Source organism: Salvelinus alpinus, chromosome 1 (assembly GCF_045679555.1).
Source record: "Salvelinus alpinus chromosome 1, SLU_Salpinus.1, whole genome shotgun sequence".
Lineage (NCBI taxonomy): Eukaryota > Metazoa > Chordata > Actinopteri > Salmoniformes > Salmonidae > Salvelinus > Salvelinus alpinus.
In genome coordinates, this window is record NC_092086.1 from 70218179 (window position 1) to 70238867 (window position 20689).

A 20689-nucleotide genomic window follows, 5' to 3' on the forward strand; every position below is an offset into this window, starting at 1 on the left:
ACGTGTACCAACTGCGCATGCTTGAGGAGGTTTTACGTTGAGCCTGCTGGGTGGGACTACGATGGATACAGTTTATGTCATAATTTACTTTTAATATAATTTATGCTGCAGGTTTGGATAATTAATCGTAACAGGTTCTGAGAATTAGGTTAAGGTTATGTTAAGGGTTGGCTAAAATGCAACACAAATTATTTTGGACATAATCTGTACCCCATCTAGCCATCGTCTACTGGGTGATCCCAACTTCCTGTGCAAGACGATAAGTGATTTCAGTGGCCTCACATGATTGTCTTGACAAGTCCTACACCCGTAGTTGAACGGGGAACGGCCCAATCATGGTCCTGTGATAGCTAACAAGTGGGCTAGCTAATTAACTTTTTGTTTTACCTGAAAGCCTGTGTGGCAAAGTCGCTCCGTTAACTAAACATCTAACGTTACCCTGCTAGGTAAACAGCTAACTTAGCCAAGTAAAACGCAGTTAGCTATTCGACAACCAAGCATTTCTGCAGTATATTTGATTACGGTCGGTGTCTATTTCATAATGTCAAGTACAGATTTTAGCTCTCAGAATGGGGCAGGAGGACCGCCGTACGCAAATGGTGAGTACTTTCGCCACGAGTTAACTATCTTCTGTTGGCTTTCTACGTTAACGTTAACTAGCTAGCAAAATAAGATTTTATCCGACCTTATCTGACTTGGCTTGTTAGCAAGATGGCCAGATTACTACAGTAACTTGCTGCCTTGGTAATAATGCTAACCATGAATGATGGCTGCTAGTAGTGGGCTAACTTAATATTGCTCTTATCGAGACCACAAGCACACATGTTCATATAGATAGCTACGTTATTTGGATAGCTGTAAGTAAACGCGTTGATTCCCCAACTAGGACAGGTAGCTAACATTTATCTGTCTTAGAATAGTTGAGACAAGTCAGATGAGTTGGCTAATGTTAGCTAGCTAAACTTGGTTGTCCTCTAGAGACACAAATTGCAGTTAGTTGGCAATTCGAAATCAAATTGTATTTTTCACATGCTTCGTAAACAGACCTGTGTATACCAATGGTGTATATAAACCCTGGATTGCTTGTACTACGTATTGGCCAATAAGAGGCTTTGAAGCAACCGGTCGGCCATATTGGCACTCCTCAGAAAAGCAGTCCTCCATAGGAATGAATAGACTCATACAGTATTTCGTTTAAATGTTTGTAGATGTATCTTTTAGCTTATGGTAGAGAAATTAATGTTCATTTTCTACCATAAACTGCCTCCAATGTCGTTTTAGAGTTAATCCATAGATTATGGCTTATAAAATGTATTTCAGTTGACTGATTTCCTTATCAACTGTAACTCAGTAAAAATGTTGCGATTGTTATATTATTCAGTATACAATGTTGATCCATCCTCAGTTTTCTCCTGTCACAGCCATTCAACTCTAACTGTTTTAAAGTTACCATTAGCCTCATGGTGAAATTCCTGAATGGTTTCCTTCCTCTCCGGCAACTGAGTTAGGAAGGACGCTTGTATCTTTGTAGTGACTGTATTGAAATAACATCCAAAGTGTAATTAACTTAACCATGCTCAAACCTCACTGGTCTTTGTGGTTGAATCTGTGCTCTGAGGGACCTTACAGATAAATGTATATGTGGGGTACAGAGATGAGGTAGTCATTAAAAAATCATTTAAAACACTTATTGCACATAGACTGAGTCCATGCAACTTATGTGGACATTAAGGACATTTAAGGACATTTTTACTCCTGAATTTATTTAGGCTTGCCATAACGGGTTGAATACTTACTGACTTAAGACATTTTAGATGTAGGCCAGTGACAACCCATCTCAATTTAATCAGTTTTAAATTCAGGCTGCAACACAACAAAATGTGGAGAAGTCCGTGTGTATACTTAATGAAAACACTATGTTGTGCTAGCTAAACATTTGGCTATGAGCTAGCACTGGCATTATGGAGACTGAATTAAGTAATCTTGCTAGGTAGTCATCTAGCTGTGGCCATCTGGCAAGGATCAACAAGGGCTTTCTACAAAATAGCAACATTAGTGCAGCTAGCTAGAGAACATTGGAATTGAGACCGTAGACTAAGCAACACACACGGGCATGCATTGCCTAACAATGCTACTGCCACCTTCTGGTTTGGAGTATTTAACAAGTCTGAGTGACTGACGACTTTAATGTCATTGCTGTGTGAACATGAGATTTGTCTGCCGACACTGTTCAGAGGTGCTAAGTGTTGTCAAATGTTTGACAATCCTACTGATGTCTGAGCTATTATGATTAAACTTCCTAGGATAGAGTTAATCTGGCTTTGTTGTTTCCTTATCTCTGCATTAGTCAATTTAATGCCTCTACTCCAACATTGGTCTTTCAACTCTGATCAAACCAAGATGCTTCAAACATCCATCTTACTAACAGAAGGCATTTCATATGTTCTCTAGATTACTGTTCTATTATGTTGGTAGCAAAAGCTAGCACTCAAGTGTTATTGTTCTTGCCAAAGTGGATTTAATCTATGCTGAATTCATCCAACTCAATTTACTGTTTCCACTTTAAGACGATAGACCCTCGTTGCTGTACAGGATCTACTTCCTGTGACTCCTATTCTTGTCTGTCGTGCTCATTTGCCTCATCTTACTCTTTAATTGGCTGAGCAGTTGTACCAGGTTCACTGACAGGTTCACCAAGGCCAGGTTCACTGTGATTGGAGGAAGCCCTCAACATGACAGCTGTGGCCGGCCGTTAGCTTCATTTTGGCAATTTCCCCGGGGCTGCCTAGAAATGCTGGGATTATGGGTTTTTGTCTTCACTATTGACAAGTTTTCTAATCAGTCCGTTCCTCTCTGTTCACACTCACTGTCAGTAAAGGAGCAGCATGCTTTAAATCCAGGTGAGAAGATTATATCCTTCTCTAAGTGTGTTGAGTAATGTTATTGCTTTGTCAGTCTGTCCACAGATTGTTTTTCTTATTTTGGAGGCCTGGAGTCTATTTAAATCATAATTTCCGTTGTTGCATAACTGTTGTAGGCCTAGTCAATCAGTACTGCCATGCAGTTCATAGTGTAGTAATGAAACATTGGTTGTAGAGTGAGATTATCTTCATCTGCATTAATTGGCATGCAAATGAGGCAGTGGGCTATTATTGATGTAGTTTGTTTTGCATGGCCTGGTGCCCTGGGGGTGGAGATTTCACTTAAGGACCAATGGAATGGTCTACACTGTGCCATGCAAAATGAACCTCTATGTTTTGAATGCAGACTATAGGGACATTCACATGGGATGTCAGAGTATGGTGCTTGTCTTTAAGTCAAACTGGCCTGGAGTCATCTAACCTCGTATCATTTTCCCGTCTTCCAGGTCCCTCACAGAATCCAGTAGCGCTGCAGCCACCCGGACCAGGTTACATGGCCCACCAGACTCCATACAACCCAATGCAAGCCAAGGGTGCTATGCCGCCTGGCCCTGGTCTCTATAACTCCGGTCCCTACCAGCCCATCCCACCAGTCAGCTCTAACCAGGCCCTTCCAGGTCAGCCCATGTTAAAAAGGCCTCCTATGGGACCTCAACATTCCATGACCCCACCTCAGTCTGCCAGCCCTGGCCCAGGCTCCAGGATGCCCCCAGCGCATGCCACCCCTCCACCTGTGTCTGCTAACAACTACCAGCACGCCCCAGCCTGGCAGTATGGGGGGACTCCTCCGATGGGAGCTCCTCCATCAATGGGGGCACCGCCTCCTATGGCCGTGCCTCCCCTTAGGCCTGTGGGTAATCACATAACCTCCTCGCCCAGCCTGGCAACCCCCCAGGCCACCTCGGCAGAGTACCACGCAACGCCATCTGTCTTCCACAATGCCACGCAACCCCTGGGGCCTCCCACCTCGCTCCAGGGATACACCCAGCAAGGTAAAGCACAGTGCTGGAGGGAGCAGTACAAAGGCTGCATGATTAAGTGTTACATATTCTACAGCTGTTTGTTTCTACAATGAAGAACACTTTGTTGAAAACTTGAGATATCATTATGATCTTATGACATGTTTTATGACATGTTATGGTTGTTTTGTCTGTGTAATGACACTCCACATCGGTGGCACCGATGGTGGTTTAGCTTAAGATTTTTTTAGAACTAACCCAAGATAGACCACAGCCTGTCGTTTCCAGTGGGGGAAAAAACGTAATCAAAGTGGGCAGAACAAGCAAGGAGGTGGGCAGAGCCAAGCACGAGCTAGCAAGATCCTATTGGCGCGTTCTAGCATGGTATGTCCAATAACTATTTGCCCTTGCACTCCTAAACCACGTTTTAATTTTTTGGGGGGCAAAGGGTAAAGTCTACAAAACTTAGTCCACTGTTCGTAACAGATTCTAGTTTTGTGAATAGCGCTCTAATGAGATCAAATGTTCCATCGATGAGAAAATGGGCCGAATGTAGACCGAAGTCAATCTCACTCCATCTTCTCCCACTGTCAGCCACTGGGCTTCCCCTCAGCCATATTTGGTGGGTAGTGGAAATGCCTACCCGGATGCATCAGATTTGCACATCCGGTGAAACATCTGGCTCCTTGTTCTGTGGTCTAGCTAACTGATGTTGAAAGTGGACATTGCCCCCTCCTGCTCCCGTTCCCACACGAACAGATCAGTTTGGCTACACATATCTCCTTGGCAGACACTCTTTACTCAAGGATACTTGTTCACAGGCCAAATTAGTTTCAGTAACTTCTGGGGAAGTGAGATAGTTTAGTCACCACTTACCCCCACTACCACTGTAGTGGTTTGTGGCTTATTTTTGGTCAGAAGCCATCAGTGATTCATGATCAAAGCCGTTATTGCATTATACAACATTGTGGTCTAAGAAATATCACATTATCTGGCTGACATAACTGTCTTCCTGACTTCTGTTTTAACATGATTCACTCTAATCTGTCTAGTTTACTATTTTCATTCAAGTTGATTTGATGATTGAATATTTATTCACACTTACAATCTCTGAATGACAGTTCTTTGCTGTTGGAAGCAACATCAGATTGTTCTTATTTGGAATGCCCCAGTGTAGTCTCAGTAGTCGCCTAGGTGTCTTCCAGTTCATTGACATTACCTGACCTGTCACCTCCAGTGTGGGTTTGTAATGCTGCTCGCCACGGGCCGTTTTCCATCTTATGCACGGTAGTTCTCATATACCCCCATGTCTTATAGGTTACATTGTCATGATGTGTAGTTGCCAGTTTTGTCTAAGGTTATGTGATAGGTTAGCCTTGACCACAGCCATTGTGCCACAGCCAGGTTGATGTCTGGGCTGGCAGCACAATACTATGTAGGTGCCATTTATGTAATATCCAAAATGTCAACCAAACAATTGTACAAGGTTTTAGTTGATGGGTGTTTGGATAGGATACTGTGTAAGATACATGTAATATGTGTAGCTAATGACCCTACATGTTTTTGTCCAGGCTCTGCCCCTCTTCCGATGAACCCCATGGCAGCTCCTCACTCATACCAGCCAGGTATGAGAGCGCCTTACGGCGGCCCCCCACCCTCTGTGAGACCCACCCCACCCACTGCTGGACCCCCCATGGGCAATGCCACCCCTCCCCTTGGCCCCAAGACTGATGGTAAGGAAATATCAGTTCTGATGCCGTATTCAGGGAAGGTCTGAGTAGGAGTGCTGATCTGTGATCAGTTTAGCCTTTTAATGAATAAGAGGGGAACCAGATCCTAGTTTGTTTACCTTACTTGTTGAATAATCCTCATTTGTACTGTGGTTTATTTGTGGTTCAGTAGTTGTACATTCATTTTATCAATATTTATCTTTTCCTCTGGGGTGGCGGGGTCTAACGTGGGGTTTCTCAATAGTGGAACTAGCTCCCAACAGCCACCCCCTTTGGGTCTCATTGCCTTCTGTCTTCCCACCATGCCAGCTCAGGGTCAGAGTGATGCTAGTGATGATGCTTCCCACACTGAGAACGAGAACCAGGAGAATGATTTTGAGTGTCCAGGTGTGGTTTCGTCGCTGTCAGTGTGTTGTGTCCCCTGTGCAGTTTTGATGACGATCCATTGTCTTCTATTAGATTTTTAACATGGTTTCGCAAGGAACAAAAGGCCTGGAACTTCCATGGATATTTCAGATATCACCTGTTTACATCTGACACTATTTCCGAGTTTGTCTGTGTTTTCCCCCATGTGTCCAATTTATCACGTTGTCTTACTGTCTGTCATTGTGACTGTGAATTGGGTACATTGAATGCGTAATTCATATGTTCTCAACCCTTTGGCAATGATACAAAGTACAACCACAACTGACCTGAAACATAACACAAACAACATGTATGCTAATTACTAAGTTTTCCCAAATGTACAGATTGTGCCTTTTTAAGTGCTTACACAAGTAGTGGTGTTTTGTTTGTTTTAATGCATCTTTATTCTGACCCCTAATGTTATGTTTGCACTGTAACAGGACACATGCCCACACCTGGTAATGGTGCTCAAGTTCCCAACAGCTTTGATCACTTGGAGATGGGCCCTACAATGGGTCAGTCGTCCACTACATTATAGTTTCATCAGAAATGAATGACTAATGTAACTTTTTAGTCCCCTAGATTTACTACTAGCAACACTAAGAACTGACATGAGGCCTGTTTTGGTGCTTGTCCCTATAGCTGGCCCACTCCCGCCCCAGCAGCCAGGCCCCCCTACTCGACACATGGGTCTATCCTACCCCTCTCTACCCCCGGGGTACCAGAACACCTCGGCACCCCCTAACGCCGCTACCATGCAACATCCCATGCAGCCCTTGACGCAGCCTTACACCCATCCTCAGCCATACCAGCAGGTAAGCGACCTGACTTTCATCTCTATGCTTTGCCAATTCAAGTCTTGGATTTTAATTGACAGTGTTTGAGCTACTTTGCAGATATGAAACGTACAATCATACTATCAGTAAATAATAAATATCAAAATCCCAGTTTATGCCTCAAAAACAACTTTAAGAGATGTTAGAACCTATTTTTATCTATTTCATGATGTACGTACGGTAAGGCATTGTTGGCAGAATAGGTGGATGCAGTTATAGATGGATAGTAGTCCAAAAACTATTGCTATTGTTGTAAATCACAGCTGGCCTGGCATTCAACCCCACTGGTGATCCATGCAGTGCAAAAAAATGAAAAACATGTTTAAATGTTGCAACAAACCTATAGCTACTATTTGGAGTTACTAAATACCTTTTTGATTAGGGCCGCAGCGTATTATGTACATCTGCAAGCATAGCAGCAAAGGCTGGACATATCTCTTTAGTTTTAATATATTAAAGTCCTATATACAGCATCCAATAAGTGGACATTACAAAGGGCCGTATTATTTCCAATAAAACAATGGGCAGTTTGGGACACAGTTGCGCTCTTTCTTTTAACAAATAGGCTGTCTAGCCTGCAAATTCGGGGTATTATTTTTCTATATGGCTGTGCGTTGATTGAGTTTGACTCCCCTGAGCTAGCTTATCTATTTAGTAAGCTAAAAACACTGTGCCTAACGCTAGCTGCTGGGAGGATGTCATATCATTGGAGGTGTGACTGACCTTTTCCCCTCACCTTTTTTCAGTGGCTACAGCTAGAGAGGCAGGTGTCATTTGGTTAGCTAGAAAGAAATGTACATCGCTTTCCTAGGTAGCTATGCTGAACTTGAACGAATGCTAACTGTGGATAATAGATCTCTTAGTTGTCGAACAAATCTATTTGACGTCGACGTCAAATGTATTTGGGTTAGTACAAGCATGCATTGGCTGGCAAGCTGCAGAAGGATGAGCAGGATTTTATTCCCCATTGTTTAAGTGCAATTTTGACAGCCAACTACCTTTTTTTTATTTATTTTTTATTTTTTTTAGTTTGAGAGGGTTTATCTTATGTTCCCTCGTTAGATTTGAGCTTATCTGGCTAGCATTAGTTGTTTATCTTGTTGATGTGCATAGGCAACTGAGGGGGGGAAAGCTTAACTTTTCATGGTGGCTTGATCAATAGGACTGTGAAGATCCAAAATGTGAGGACTCCCGTGGTATTTGCAGAAATCCATTCAGGTGTATTTTGTGGCTTTTGACTAATGCGTTCTGATGATCTAAAGTTGCGCTGTTGCAACTGCCTGTAATCACACAGTCCAGTTCGAAGTGATTGATTGCAGGCACGTGTTGCAAATGACTTATTTGCATATATGCCTACTGAATCTCTGATTGGCTATGGGGCACCGGTCTGCGTTTACTCCGGTTCTGATCAAGACGGATGTTTTTGTTAGGTTTTATTTACTGCAGTGTCTATTAATTGTCCAAATGCGCGGCTGCTTTCCCACTCTATATTGCTAAAGAATTTTCACAAATGCCTTACTATACGTCATTCCCAAACATTCTATACATTTGTGAAAATGACCTTATCGAAGTGCTCAGAAAAAAATACTTTTTTTCCTGGGGATGTATATGAATTTATTTTATGATGCTAAAATGCTGTCAGTTCCACTTTAAATTCTACAGTTCATAGCTGAACCTTCTGTATGATATACAGTCAGATCTTAGCGCATGTCTGACTATTGAACACTCAGACGTTTTTAAAATGAACTCTATGTTGAAATAGGACATGCATAGACTGAAATATTGAAACTTACCAGGGATGCACAACAAGTGCACTACTTTTTGATCAGACCCTCAAGGGTGTATCCTAGTTAAGTGCTGCCCTCATTCAATGTATTCACCGGTTAACTGTCCTAATTTCCCTCCGCAGCCCTCTGCAGGTCCAGCCCAACTGAGCCCCTCCTTGTCTGGTTTGAGTCTGCAGTCCCAGACCCCAGAGGCCCTGAGGGTGGTCAACCTGCTGCAGGAGAGGAGCCTGCTCCCTCCGGGCCCAGTCACCCCTCCTACGCCCTGCCTGTCCCAGGACCTGCAGAAAATCAACTGCCACCCAGAGTGCGTAGTAGTTTGTCTGGCGTTGTTTCTCAACGTCAACCCTCCCACCACATTGTGAATATTGTGTGTTAATGTGCTTGAACTTGACCCTACATGTAAATAATATGTACCGGTTCTGACCTGTTGTGCATCTCCCTTTCACTACAGGGTCTTCCGCAGTACCCTGACCAGCATCCCCCAGACCCAGTCTCTGTTAAACAAAGCCAAGCTCCCACTCGGCTTGCTCCTCCATCCCTTCAAAGATCTCTCGGTAAGACATTGCCCACTCACTCCCAACTTGCAAAACATGCCCAACCTTCAGTAGAATCTTCCTTCTACCAGTCCCGCTTCTAGTAAAATATCAAAGGATGCATATAGCCTAGGAAAATTATCTTCAATCTACGCATCTGTGATCATGTCTGAAATGCAATTTGTTTTTTTAAAGATTTGTGTGGGACTTGTCATTGATGATAGGCTATGACAATCTAATTGTTTCTCTGTGCACTGCAGCAACTAGCTGTATTAAGTAAAATTATTCAAGAGGCGATGGGTGTATATACAGTATTTCATTAAAATGTATGTACTAATCCCAGATTGCCCCTTAATTGTTTTGGTTTGTCTGTGCACTGCAGCAACTGCCTGTGGTCACCTCTAGCACTATAGTGAGGTGTCGCTCCTGCAGGACGTACATCAACCCCTTCGTGACCTTCCTGGACCAGAGGAGATGGAAGTGTAACCTGTGTTACCGGGTCAACGACGGTGAGGACCACAGCCACCAAGCTCCTCTCAAATGACACCCTATTCCCCATATATGGCACTTCCTTTGACCAGATCCAATGTTCATTATTTAATTAAACACTAAAATTAGGTTCCAAGTGAGAAGTTAGGCTTGTCTGAAGCTGAAAAAATAATGGAAATTCACACAAGCACCACAAGGACTAACTTCACCCATGCTCTACCAAGGTTTTCAAGCACACCGCTTTGACCTAAACATCCAGAATATCGTTAACCTGCCGATATTAGTGGTGATGGACAAGGACAAGCCTGGTGCTGCTCCTTTCTGACTGTGACGATAACCTCCATCTTTGTTTGGTATAGTTCCAGAGGAGTTCATGTACAACCCAGTCAGCAGATCGTATGGCGAGCCACACAAAAGACCTGAGGTCCAGAATGCCACCCTCGAGTTCATTGCACCATCAGAATACATGGTAAATACACATATGTAGTCTTTCAAGATTGATTGATTCTATTTTCTGCCTGAAAATATATCTTCTCTATGTGGAATTTTGCCCCCTTTAATCCGCTAATAAAATGCGGATGAAGTGAGCTGGGTGCTACTGCTGCTGTGTTCATGAAGTGATTCCAACAGGCTTTATGATGCGCTTAAGTTTTTCATAATTTACTCCCGTTTTTCTAGGAAACGTTTACATATTTTGTGTCTGCGTGTTTGTGTTAGTCTATGTATTGACGTGGTGAAACCTGTCATACTCAGCTGAGACCCCCCCAGCCTGCTGTTTACCTCATCGTGCTGGACGTATCCCACAATGCCGTGGAAACAGGATACCTAGACGTCGTCTGTCAGTCACTGCTCGAGAACATCAATGCGTATGTATGATCAACGTCACCACTGAGACACTGACAAAAAAGCTGATTAGGCCTTTGCAGCATGGTCCGTTTTCTTATGTTCTCGGCTTAAGAAACTAACATTTTCCTGAAGTTTTAGTCGAAACCTTGCTAGCTTTAAAGTGTTTCGTCTCCAATAACCCCAAAACAATGTAGCTTTTAACAAAAAATGTGTGTCCTGTGACTGTCTGCTGAACAAGTCCTTCTGAATGCCTGTCTGTGTTCCAGGCTCCCTGGGGACTCGAGGACAAAGATTGGCTTCATCACATTTGACAGCACCATCCACTTCTACAACCTCCAGGAGGGCCTGTCCCAACCACAGATGCTCGTAGTCTCTGACATCGAAGGTGAGAGTAAAGAAGAGAGAAAAAAGAATGAGAGAAGATTGTGAACATGGGCCGGAGCTCTTTAAATTACATTGTGTGGGGTCTGTTTTGTCCTATTTGTGCTGTTTATTTGCGTCTTGAAAGAAAGAAAACGATAAGGCGCAAGGGTTTACAAGCTTCATCTGTAGACTAATTCACTGCCTAGAAGTGATCAAATACTGTACTTTTAAGAGGTCAAAATAGTCTAATGGTCTTCTGTGCTGTCTTTTCTTTTTCTCCAGATATATTTTTACCAACACCAGACAGCCTGTTAGTGAACCTCAATGAATGCAAGGAGGTAAGGAGCTAATATTCCCCAGAGACGGGCTAATATAAAACGAAAAGGCTATGACTCAAATCTGTCAAACAACTCACCACATTGCCTGAATTAATCAAGACACACTCACATTGAGTCACTTAGTTTTGCCTAAGCCTCTCTTTAGCTCTGTTTTGCATTTCAATACTTTATGTAAATGTCTTTCTATTTTTGCAGCTGGTGCAGGATCTGCTGAAGAGCTTGCCCCAGATGTTTGGCAAGACCATGGAGACCCAGTGTGCTCTGGGCCCGGCCCTGCAGGCAGCGTTCAAGCTGCTGTCGGCCACCGGAGGGCGTGTGTCCGTCTTCCAGACCCAGCTGCCCAGTCTGGGTGTGGGGGCCCTCAAGTCCAGAGAGGACCCCAACCAGAGGGCTTCTGCCAAGGTAGAGACTAGAGACCGGTTCACACTGGTTTATACGTTCTGCATCTGAAATTGCACCCTATATGTCCCATACGTAGGGAATACTCTGCCATTTGGGATTACATTTACGTCATTTAGCTGACGCTCTTATCCAGAGCAACTTACAAATTGGAAAGTTCATACATATTCATCCTGGTCCCCCCGTGGGGAATGAACCCACAACCCTGGCGTTGCAAGCGCCATGCTCTACCAACTGAGCCACACGGGACCATATGTGGGATGCGCCCACATTTCTAGTTGTATGCAATGTGCATGCCTGTTGTGCAGTGATGGTTGAAACATGATAACTTCAATCCCAAAGATAGGGTTTCAGAAATGTGTTGTGCATAATATACCCACTTTAAAACAAATGTTTTAAACTATTGTCTGTGGTGCTCATTGTGTTGTGTGGTGATTCCCCAGGATATCCAGCATCTTTCTCCTGCCACAGACTTCTATAAGAAGCTGGCCCTGGACTGTTCAGGACAGCAGGTGGCTGTGGATCTGTTCCTACTGAGCTCCCAGTACTGTGACCTGGCCTCTTTAGGTGAGTGGCGCCTTCAGCCACATACATCTGCACTACAATGTGTGATTGTTTACGAAGTCACCTTATTCCACAAGCAATCAGTGCCCTGTGCATGTCTCTGATGTATGTACAGTATGTGTCTTGCTGGTGACAAATCAAATTTCCCCTTGTGTATAGAACATCATACCTTGGCTGGATTCATGTGTAATCTCTCAATCTTCTCTCTCTCCTCCCGTCAGGTTGCATATCCAGGTACTCAGCGGGAAGTGTGTACTACTACCCCTCCTACCACCAGCAGCACAATCCAGCCGGGGTAGAGTGCTTCCAGAAGGATCTCAAGAGGTACCTCACCCGCAAGATCGGCTTCGAGGCTGTCATGAGGATACGCTGCTCTAAAGGTGACTACTTTTTTCACTGTGCTGATTTTATTGTATTATGTGAAAGCAGCAGCACTGTAATTGTCTGAGACGAATTTCCCTTCGGGGACAATGCATCTTATTTCATCTTAAATCTGTGTAAATTATTTGCTGATAATCCCAATGCTCAATGATGAAGGATAATGTTAACCCTGTGAACTTGTGAGTCTGTCCCTGCTCCAGTAGATTTCTTTATCTGGGAGGATGAACTTGAATTTAACTCAAATCTCTCTGACCCACTTCAATCTATTTTGCATGTTGATTATTGTGAAAAGAATATTCAACTCAAACCCCTTAACCTCCATGTAGGTTTGTCCATCCACACGTTCCATGGGAACTTCTTTGTGCGCTCCACGGACCTGCTGTCTCTGCCCAACGTGAACCCAGATGCAGGCTTCGCTGTGCAGATGTCCATTGAAGAGAACCTGGTGGACATGCAGTCGGTCTCCTTCCAGGCTGCTTTGCTCTACACGTCCAGCAAAGGTATACTGTCTGAAGCTACTGTGGTGGGCTGGGGGACTCTGTGGTAGTATAGGGGAGTTTACCAAAAAGCGTCATTATTTTTCTGTGGGATTTACTTGGTTGAGACTCATTGTATACGTCACAAATAGCACACTATTCCATGCATAGTGCCCTACTTTTTACCAGGACTCAAAAGGCTCTGGCTAATAAAAAAAAAAGTGCACAATATAGAGAAAAGAGTTCCGTTTGGGACTCAAGACTCCATGTTTGTAAACGTGAGCCATGAAAGGGTGAGATGGAACACTTTTTAAACTGAATACCGAAATGTAAACATGTTCTTTCTGAAGTGCAATTAAATTAATATTTTTTTGTTTCCTTACTTGACCAATGTTTATTTCAGATGTATACCCATTGTAATGCTGAAACAGTAACTTGTTGCTTGGTGTTGTATTTCTACAGGAGAGCGACGAATCAGAGTCCACACCATGTGTTTGCCTGTTGTCAACTCCCTATCCGACATCTTCGCTGGGGCTGATGTCCAGGCCATCACTTGTCTGCTGGCTAGCATGGGTAGGTAGTTTGTTGGTATTTGTGTAGTTATTAAAGGCATGTTTATTTCCATCACGGTGAAGTCCTTAGTGTGTCCCATCCTGTGATAGTTAATGTCTCATAGTGAGCGCAGGCTTGTCATCCCCACCCTACCATAGTTGCCTAATTTGCATGGACAGATGGTTGTAAGTGATATCAGATGGTTGCCTGGTTACCGTGACCTTTTGAGGGATCCAAGTAGCTAAATGAAACTGACTGTGGACTAATCTTCATATAGTGTGTTGATGGGGGTTTTACCCATGTCTATTCAGTCACTGATGAAATGTTATTCTTCTAAAGAGAACCTACTGTAATAATATTATACCATTATTATTGATAGTTTACCCTGATATAAAGCAACAAGAAATGATTTAAACCAACGGTTGCATGTACTGTACATTCATGTAACTTGTGAATCACAATCCCTGAGAAATGTAGCTGAGGTTTGAATTTGGTTCTGTTTTCCTTATGTGTGTCTCTCGCTCTCCAGCTGTGGATCGCTCAGTGACGGCCAGTTTGAGTGACGCCAGGGACGCGATGACCAACGCGTCCATCGACTCTCTGACGTCCTTCCGCACCTCTGTACTCACCATCCAGCAGCCTGGCCTCCTGGCCCCCGCCTGCCTCAGACTGTTCCCCCTCTACATCCTCGCCCTGCTCAAACAGGTACGCTATCCACACACTCCCTCCCTGGCTAGTCCCCTGGCAGTCTACGGCTTTGTCTCAAAATATACCCTTTTGCTCTTGTCAAAAGCAGTGCACCATGGGCCTAAGGCACTGCATGCAGTGCTGCAGGCTTTACTCCAGACCCGGGTTCATTTCCCAGGCTGTGCCTCAACCGGCCTGAGTCCCATAGGACGGCGCAGAGTTGGCCCAGTGTCGTCCGGGTTTGGCCAGTGGGGCTTTACTTGGCTCTAGCAACTCATTGTGGCGGGCTGGGTGCCTGCGAGCTGACCCCGGTCGCCAGTTGAACGTTGTTTCCTCCGACACATTGGTGCGGCTGGCTTCCGGGTTAAGCTGGCGGGTGTTAAGGAACGCAGTTAGGCGGGTTATGTTTCGGAGGACTCACGATGCCACCTTCGCCTCTCCCGAGGCAGTTGGGGAGTTGCAGCGATGAGACGATTGAAAAAGGGGGTAAAATACCCCCCAAAAAAGCAGTGCACCATTAAGAGAATAGGATGCCATTTGGGACGAAACCTACCTCCCACCAAACAGGCTATTCCTGTAGTTCTATTACAACTCGGCATGGCTTAGGTCTTGGAACATAAACCAGCAAAACACCATAACAAATCTAGTCATATAAACTGACAATGTAAGACGCAGCTATTGCGATTTGTTTGTCTCTCCTTCATGCTTTGCTCATATGTCGTTTTTGTTCTATGATCCACAGAAAGCCTTCCGAACGGGTACAAGCACCAGGCTGGACGACCGTGTGTTTGCCATGTGTCAGCTGAAGTACCAGCCCCTGGCCTACGTCATGCTGATGATCCACCCAGCGCTGTACCGCGTGGACGATCTGACTGATGAGGTAGGGCTAGGGGAAACCCTGATGTTCACATAGATGGATAATGAGAGAAGCTATATTTTCTTGTAGTTTATACAATGTTATATTTGATCATGTCTTAAATGATAATGCATACACTACATACACAAAAGTATGTGGACACCTGCTCGTCGAACATCTCATTCCAAAATCATTGGTATTAATAGGGAGTTGGTCCCCCCCATTTGCTGCTATAACAGATGTTGGGACATTGCTGCAGGTACTTGCTTCCATTCTGAGGTCAGGGCTCTGTGCAAGCCAGTCAAGTTCTTCCACATCGATCTCGACAAAAAATTTGTGTGAACCTCGCTTTGTGCACGGGGGCGTTGTCATGCTGAAACAGGAAAGGGCGTTCCCCAAACTGTTGCCACAAAGTTGGAAGCACAGATTCATCTAGAATGTCATTGTATGCTGTAGGGTTAATATTTCTTATCACTGAAACTAAACGGCCTGAACCATGAAACAGCCCAAGACCATTATTCCTCCTCCACCAAACTTGACAGTTGGCACTGCATTGGGGCAGGTAGCTTTCTTCTGGCATCCGCCAAACCCAGATTAGTCCGTTGGACTGCCAGACAGTAAAGCGTGATGTCACTCCAGGGAACTTCACTCCACTGCTCCAGAATCCAATGGTGGCGAGCTTTACACCACTCCAGCCTATGCTTTACATTGTGTATGGTCATATTAGGCTTGTGCAGCTGCTCGGCCATGGAAACCCATTTCATGAAGCTTCCGACAAGCAGTTATTGTGCTGACGTTGCTTCCAGAGGCAGTTTGGAACTCTGTAGTGAGTATTGCAACCGAGGACAGATGTTTACAAGCTTCAGTACTCTGCAATCCCGTTCTGTGAGCTTGTGTAGCTTCGCGGCTGAGCCAGTGTTGCTCTTAGACGTTTCCAATTCACAATAACAGCACTTAGTTGACCGGGGCAGCTCTAGCAAGGCAGAAATTTGACTAACTGACTTGTTGGAAGGCTGGCATCCTAGGATGGTGCCATGTTGAAAGTCACTGACCTCTTCAGTAAGGCCATTCTACTGCCAATGTTGGTCTATGGAGATTGAATGGTTGTGTGCTCGATTTTATACAGCTGACTCCACTATTTGAAGGGGTGTCCACATTTGTTTGTCTATACATGGTTCTGCTTCCATCTGACGTGTGGATATATTGTACATTTCCGCTTTATTAACTATTTATTTTATTCGCTTCTCCCCTCTTTTCTTCTCCCACCACAGGGAGCCCTGAACATCAGTGAGCGCACCATCCCCCAGCCCAGAGTCCAGCAGTTGTCTGTGGAGAAGCTGAGCAGAGATGGGGCCTTCCTTATGGACGCTGGCTCGGTTAGTAGAATGACCATGATGATGCATTTATTTGTTATTGACATATGAATAATCCAGAGTCTGATGCATTGCACCATCATGCTTTAGCTTGCCCTCATTTACTTGATTTTCTTTAAAGGAATCTGTCATTTGGCGTACAACCTAAAATAGACATGCAACACTATCTACAGTGGATTTTTCTGGAGAAACGGACCGATGGATAACATGAACACATTCTTGACTGACTTCTCCTTTGTCCGAACAGGTGATCTATCTCTGGATTGGAAGAAACTGCAACCCCAACTTCCTCACTCAAGTCCTGGGGCTCCCAAACTACGCTGCTGTGCCTCTGAACATGGTAAGGAACTTAAACACCTGCTCCCATTTTTCACTCTCTTAGCCCAGCTCCTCTGCTCCTGTCAAGGTTCTGTATCACTCACCAGGACCTCTGTGTATTATACTGTATTTACATGTGGTAGTTGTATCTTTTTTGTTATTTATATATATATATATATTAGTAGTGCTGTTTTAAATGAGATGCACAACAGATTTCCTGAAAGGGGTGCCATAAAGATGCTTCATTATAATGGTGTTGAATCTCCCAGAACATGCTCCCAGAGTTGGACACTGCAGAGTCCCAGAGAACCAGAGCGTTCGTTGGCTGGCTGAGGGAACAGAGGCCCTTCTTCCCCATCCTGCATGTCATCAGGTAGGCATTAGGAACAGTGGTGTGGCTTTACTAGACTAGAGCACTGCGAGTTCAGAGGCAATGTCTGCGTTCCAAATTGCACCTTATTCCACTTATAGTTCACTACTGTTGAGCTCTGGTCAAAAGTAGTGCACACAGGGGGCCTCCCGGGTGGCGCAGTGGTCTAGAGCACTGCATCGCAGTGCTATGCTGCGCCACCAGAGTCTGGGTTCGCGCCCAGGCTCTGTCGCAGCCGGCCGCGACCGGGAGGTCCGTGGGGCGACGCACAATTGGCTTAGCGTCGTCCGGGTTAGGGAGGGTTTGGCCGGTAGGGATATCCTTGTCTCATCGCGCTCCAGCGACTCCTGTGGCGGGCCGGGCGCAGTGCGCGCTAACTGAGGGGGGCGGGTGCACGGTGTTTCCTCCGACACATTGGTGCGGCTGGCTTCCAGGTTGGAGGCGCGCTGTGTTAAGAAGCAGTGCGGCTTGGTTGGGTTGTGCTTCGGAGGACGCATGACTTTCGACCTTCGTCTCTCCCGAGCCCGTACGGGAGTTGTAGCGATGAGACAAGATAGTAATTACTAGCGATTGGATACCACGAAAATTGGGGAGAAAAGGGGATAAAATAAAAAAAATAAAAATAAAATAAAAAGTAGTGCACACTATGGGGAGTAAGGGTGCAATTTGGTTGCATACAATGTTTGATGTTTTCCTTGGGTAAATAAAGGCCAAAATAGAATGTGTATTTAGATCCGGTTGAACTCATTGACAGTGTTGACAGCCTACGGAGTTTTGTTGACCTGTCAATCGGCTCAGGTCAATTCTGCAAGAGACGATGTGTAAATGTTGTGGATCCAACCTCCCTTTTTTTTGTTCCCTTTCAGGGATGAGAGCCCACTGAAAGCCAGCTTCTTGCAGAACATGATAGAGGATCGGACAGAGTCGGCCTTGTCTTACTATGAGTTTTTACTCCACGTCCAACAGCAAATCTCCAAGTAAACCCAGTGTATTCAGTCAGCCAGTCCTGGGAACATCAGTGTGTGAACGAACGGTGGGAACCTGTCAGGGACTGCTGCCTCTCACAGCATCTTCGGTTGTGGCTCACCATTTTTTTGTGTGTATCATTGCCTTTCCTGAAGATTTCCCCCAGCTGCAGACTTTCTTTCAAACGAATCAAACTTTGTGTGGTAAGCAGGACATGGACAGAGGTGACTAAGCGAGGTCTGATTTTGCTGCTGGTTTGACTATTTTTCAAGCTGGAACAGCTTGTCGAAACCAGGGAACTCATGATACGATATGTACGTCAATGATTGAGGAAATCAGTGTTTATTCTCAAAGAACAAGGTTTTCTTAGATCTTTTCATATACAGTTATGGATGTCAAGTCTTTTGATCAAAAGCATAGTTGTATTTGCTAATAAAATAATAGAAGTATCATGCTAAAGGCAATGTTGGAGTATCGCCTGCCCTGAGGACTTATTATTGGATGTCACCTTGAGCGTAAGAATAATATCTCAGCTACAAGAATAACGATCTACCAATTTTAGTTGTGAAGGACAGATGTGTGCTTTATTTTGGTTATTGTGTCGAACAAATCTAGGCTTAATGCAAAGGCAGAAATGTAGACGTTTGAAGGCGAACTAACCTTGTTATAATTTGCTGCCTTTCGAATGTTGTTGACTAAACAATGCAATGCTGTCATCTCTTGGGTCTGGTCTGTCCTTCTCTCACCCTTTCTTTCTTCTCTCTCACTTGTCATGGACATTCGACACCTCTGAAGACGTTGCTTTGTTTAATGAGAATCCCGATCTGATTAAATCCTCTAATTGCCTTCTATGGGAACTTTTTATTATTAAACCTCTGTTTAAATACAAACGCTATATATGAAATATTTTAATATAATAGGATATGGGAAATTCTTGAATACAGACAAAGCCATTGTGATCTTTTAATCATGCTTATTGATACTTGTGTATTGAAGAGACTACATTATGGTAAAGAATTGTTGATTTTAGTATGAACATATTAAGGTGAAATGACGCTAATAAAATGTTCGGAACTTTTTAAACCTAATTGTGGTTTGTCATGAATGAGCAGGGTATGATAAACATGGATGTTGTCTCAAATGGTATGCCTTTTCAAATTCAACTGTGAAAAGCAATACGAACATATCAGAATGTTTTCTGATGCAAAGATACTATCATATCTTAGAAGTAATGACGGAATAAATAGTGACTTAAGGTGTAATTCTTATTGTACTTCACAATTCATACCTTTCCTGCAGTTAACATTTCTACATTTGACAAGGCCAGAGGATGTTGCTGTTCTGGTCTCAATAGTACTATGGTTTTAAGATATTATTTGTTCTTGTGGAAGTTTCCAGAATTAAATAATAGTAATAAAATGTTTGCGTGTTTTATTCCTAATAGATGTTGAAGTAGTTTTCCCAAGAGGCGGCAGGTAGGCTAGTGGTTAGAGCATTGGGCCAGTAACAGAAAGGTTGCGAGATTGGGTTGACAAGGTAAAAATCTGTCTTTCTGCCCGTGAACAAGGCAGTTAACCCACTGTTCTTAGGCTGTCATTGTAAATAACAATTTACATTTTACATTTAAGTCATTTAGCAGACGCTCTTATCCAGAGCGACTTACAAATTGGTGCATTCACCTTATGATATCCAGTGGAACAACCACTTTACAATAGTGCATCTAACTCTTTTAAGGGGGGGGGGGGGGTTAGAAGGATTACTTAATCCTATCCTAGGTATTCCTTAAAGAGGTGGGGTTTCAGGTGTCTCCGGAAGGTGGTGATTGACTCCGCTGACCTGGCGTCGTGAGGGAGTTTGTTCCACCATTGGGGTGCCAGAGCAGCGAACAGTTTTGACTGGGCTGAGCGGGAACTGTACTTCCTCAGAGGTAGGGAGGCGAGCAGGCCAGAGGTGGATGAACGCAGTGCCCTTGTTTGGGTGTAGGGCCTGATCAGAGCCTGAAGGTACGGAGGTGCCGTTCCCCTCACAGCTCCGTAGTAATTAATCATTATTATAATTATTATTATTATAATAATTAATTAATAATTTGTATTAACTAACTTGTCTCGTTAAATAAGAGGGATCAATTGATGGAGTACCTACTTAAAATATTTCCTTTTGACTGATTGTTGCTTGAGTTAAGTTAGAATTGGTTGTGATATTTCACTTGAAGGGGAATCATGGATCTCGATACTGGAAAACTTTAATAACCAACCATTGATTTGACCGGCAGCCGTGATTCTTTGGCTAAACTGACAAACCATTTCCCATGCATTGTCAATGGGGTTTCTAAACCAACCCGGCTGTAATAATTCTGGCCACCGGTTAGTTTTGTGGCGCTAGAATAGATTGTAGTGGTAAAATAAAAAGGGATACCTTTCTTTGGTGCCATTTGGGCTAAATGGGAATCTAAGCTTCACTCCAGTCAAAACAGGCTCTGCGAACATTCGATTCCATTCATTTGATATGGGCTAGTGTTTTAGCGTAGCCAACGTTCTAAA

General features: G+C 44.0%; 1 protein-coding gene across 3 annotated transcripts; it reads left to right on the forward strand.

Moving 5' to 3' along the window:
• The first annotated feature begins 30 nt into the window (after nt 1-30).
• On the forward strand, nt 31-19237 carry LOC139584320 (protein transport protein Sec24A-like). 3 transcript variants are annotated; one of them, XM_071416019.1, is made up of 24 exons: nt 31-599; nt 2874-2900; nt 3368-3913; nt 5452-5613; nt 6456-6530; nt 6658-6830; nt 8761-8942; nt 9090-9192; nt 9554-9680; nt 10020-10129; nt 10414-10526; nt 10773-10891; nt 11152-11207; nt 11403-11609; nt 12050-12173; nt 12392-12550; nt 12878-13051; nt 13490-13600; nt 14109-14284; nt 15009-15146; nt 16394-16498; nt 16743-16835; nt 17083-17186; nt 18050-19237. In XM_071416019.1, exons 1-24 carry the CDS (start codon nt 542-544, stop codon nt 18162-18164), a joined length of 3357 nt encoding a protein of 1118 aa, XP_071272120.1. In that variant the 5' UTR covers nt 31-541; the 3' UTR covers nt 18165-19237. The 3 variants fall into 3 exon arrangements, with proteins under 3 accessions (XP_071272120.1, XP_071272136.1, XP_071272127.1); XM_071416035.1 differs by lacking the exon at nt 5452-5613; XM_071416026.1 differs by lacking the exon at nt 2874-2900 and having other exon boundaries at nt 32-599.
• Nucleotides 19238-20689: the final 1452 nt, after the last annotated feature.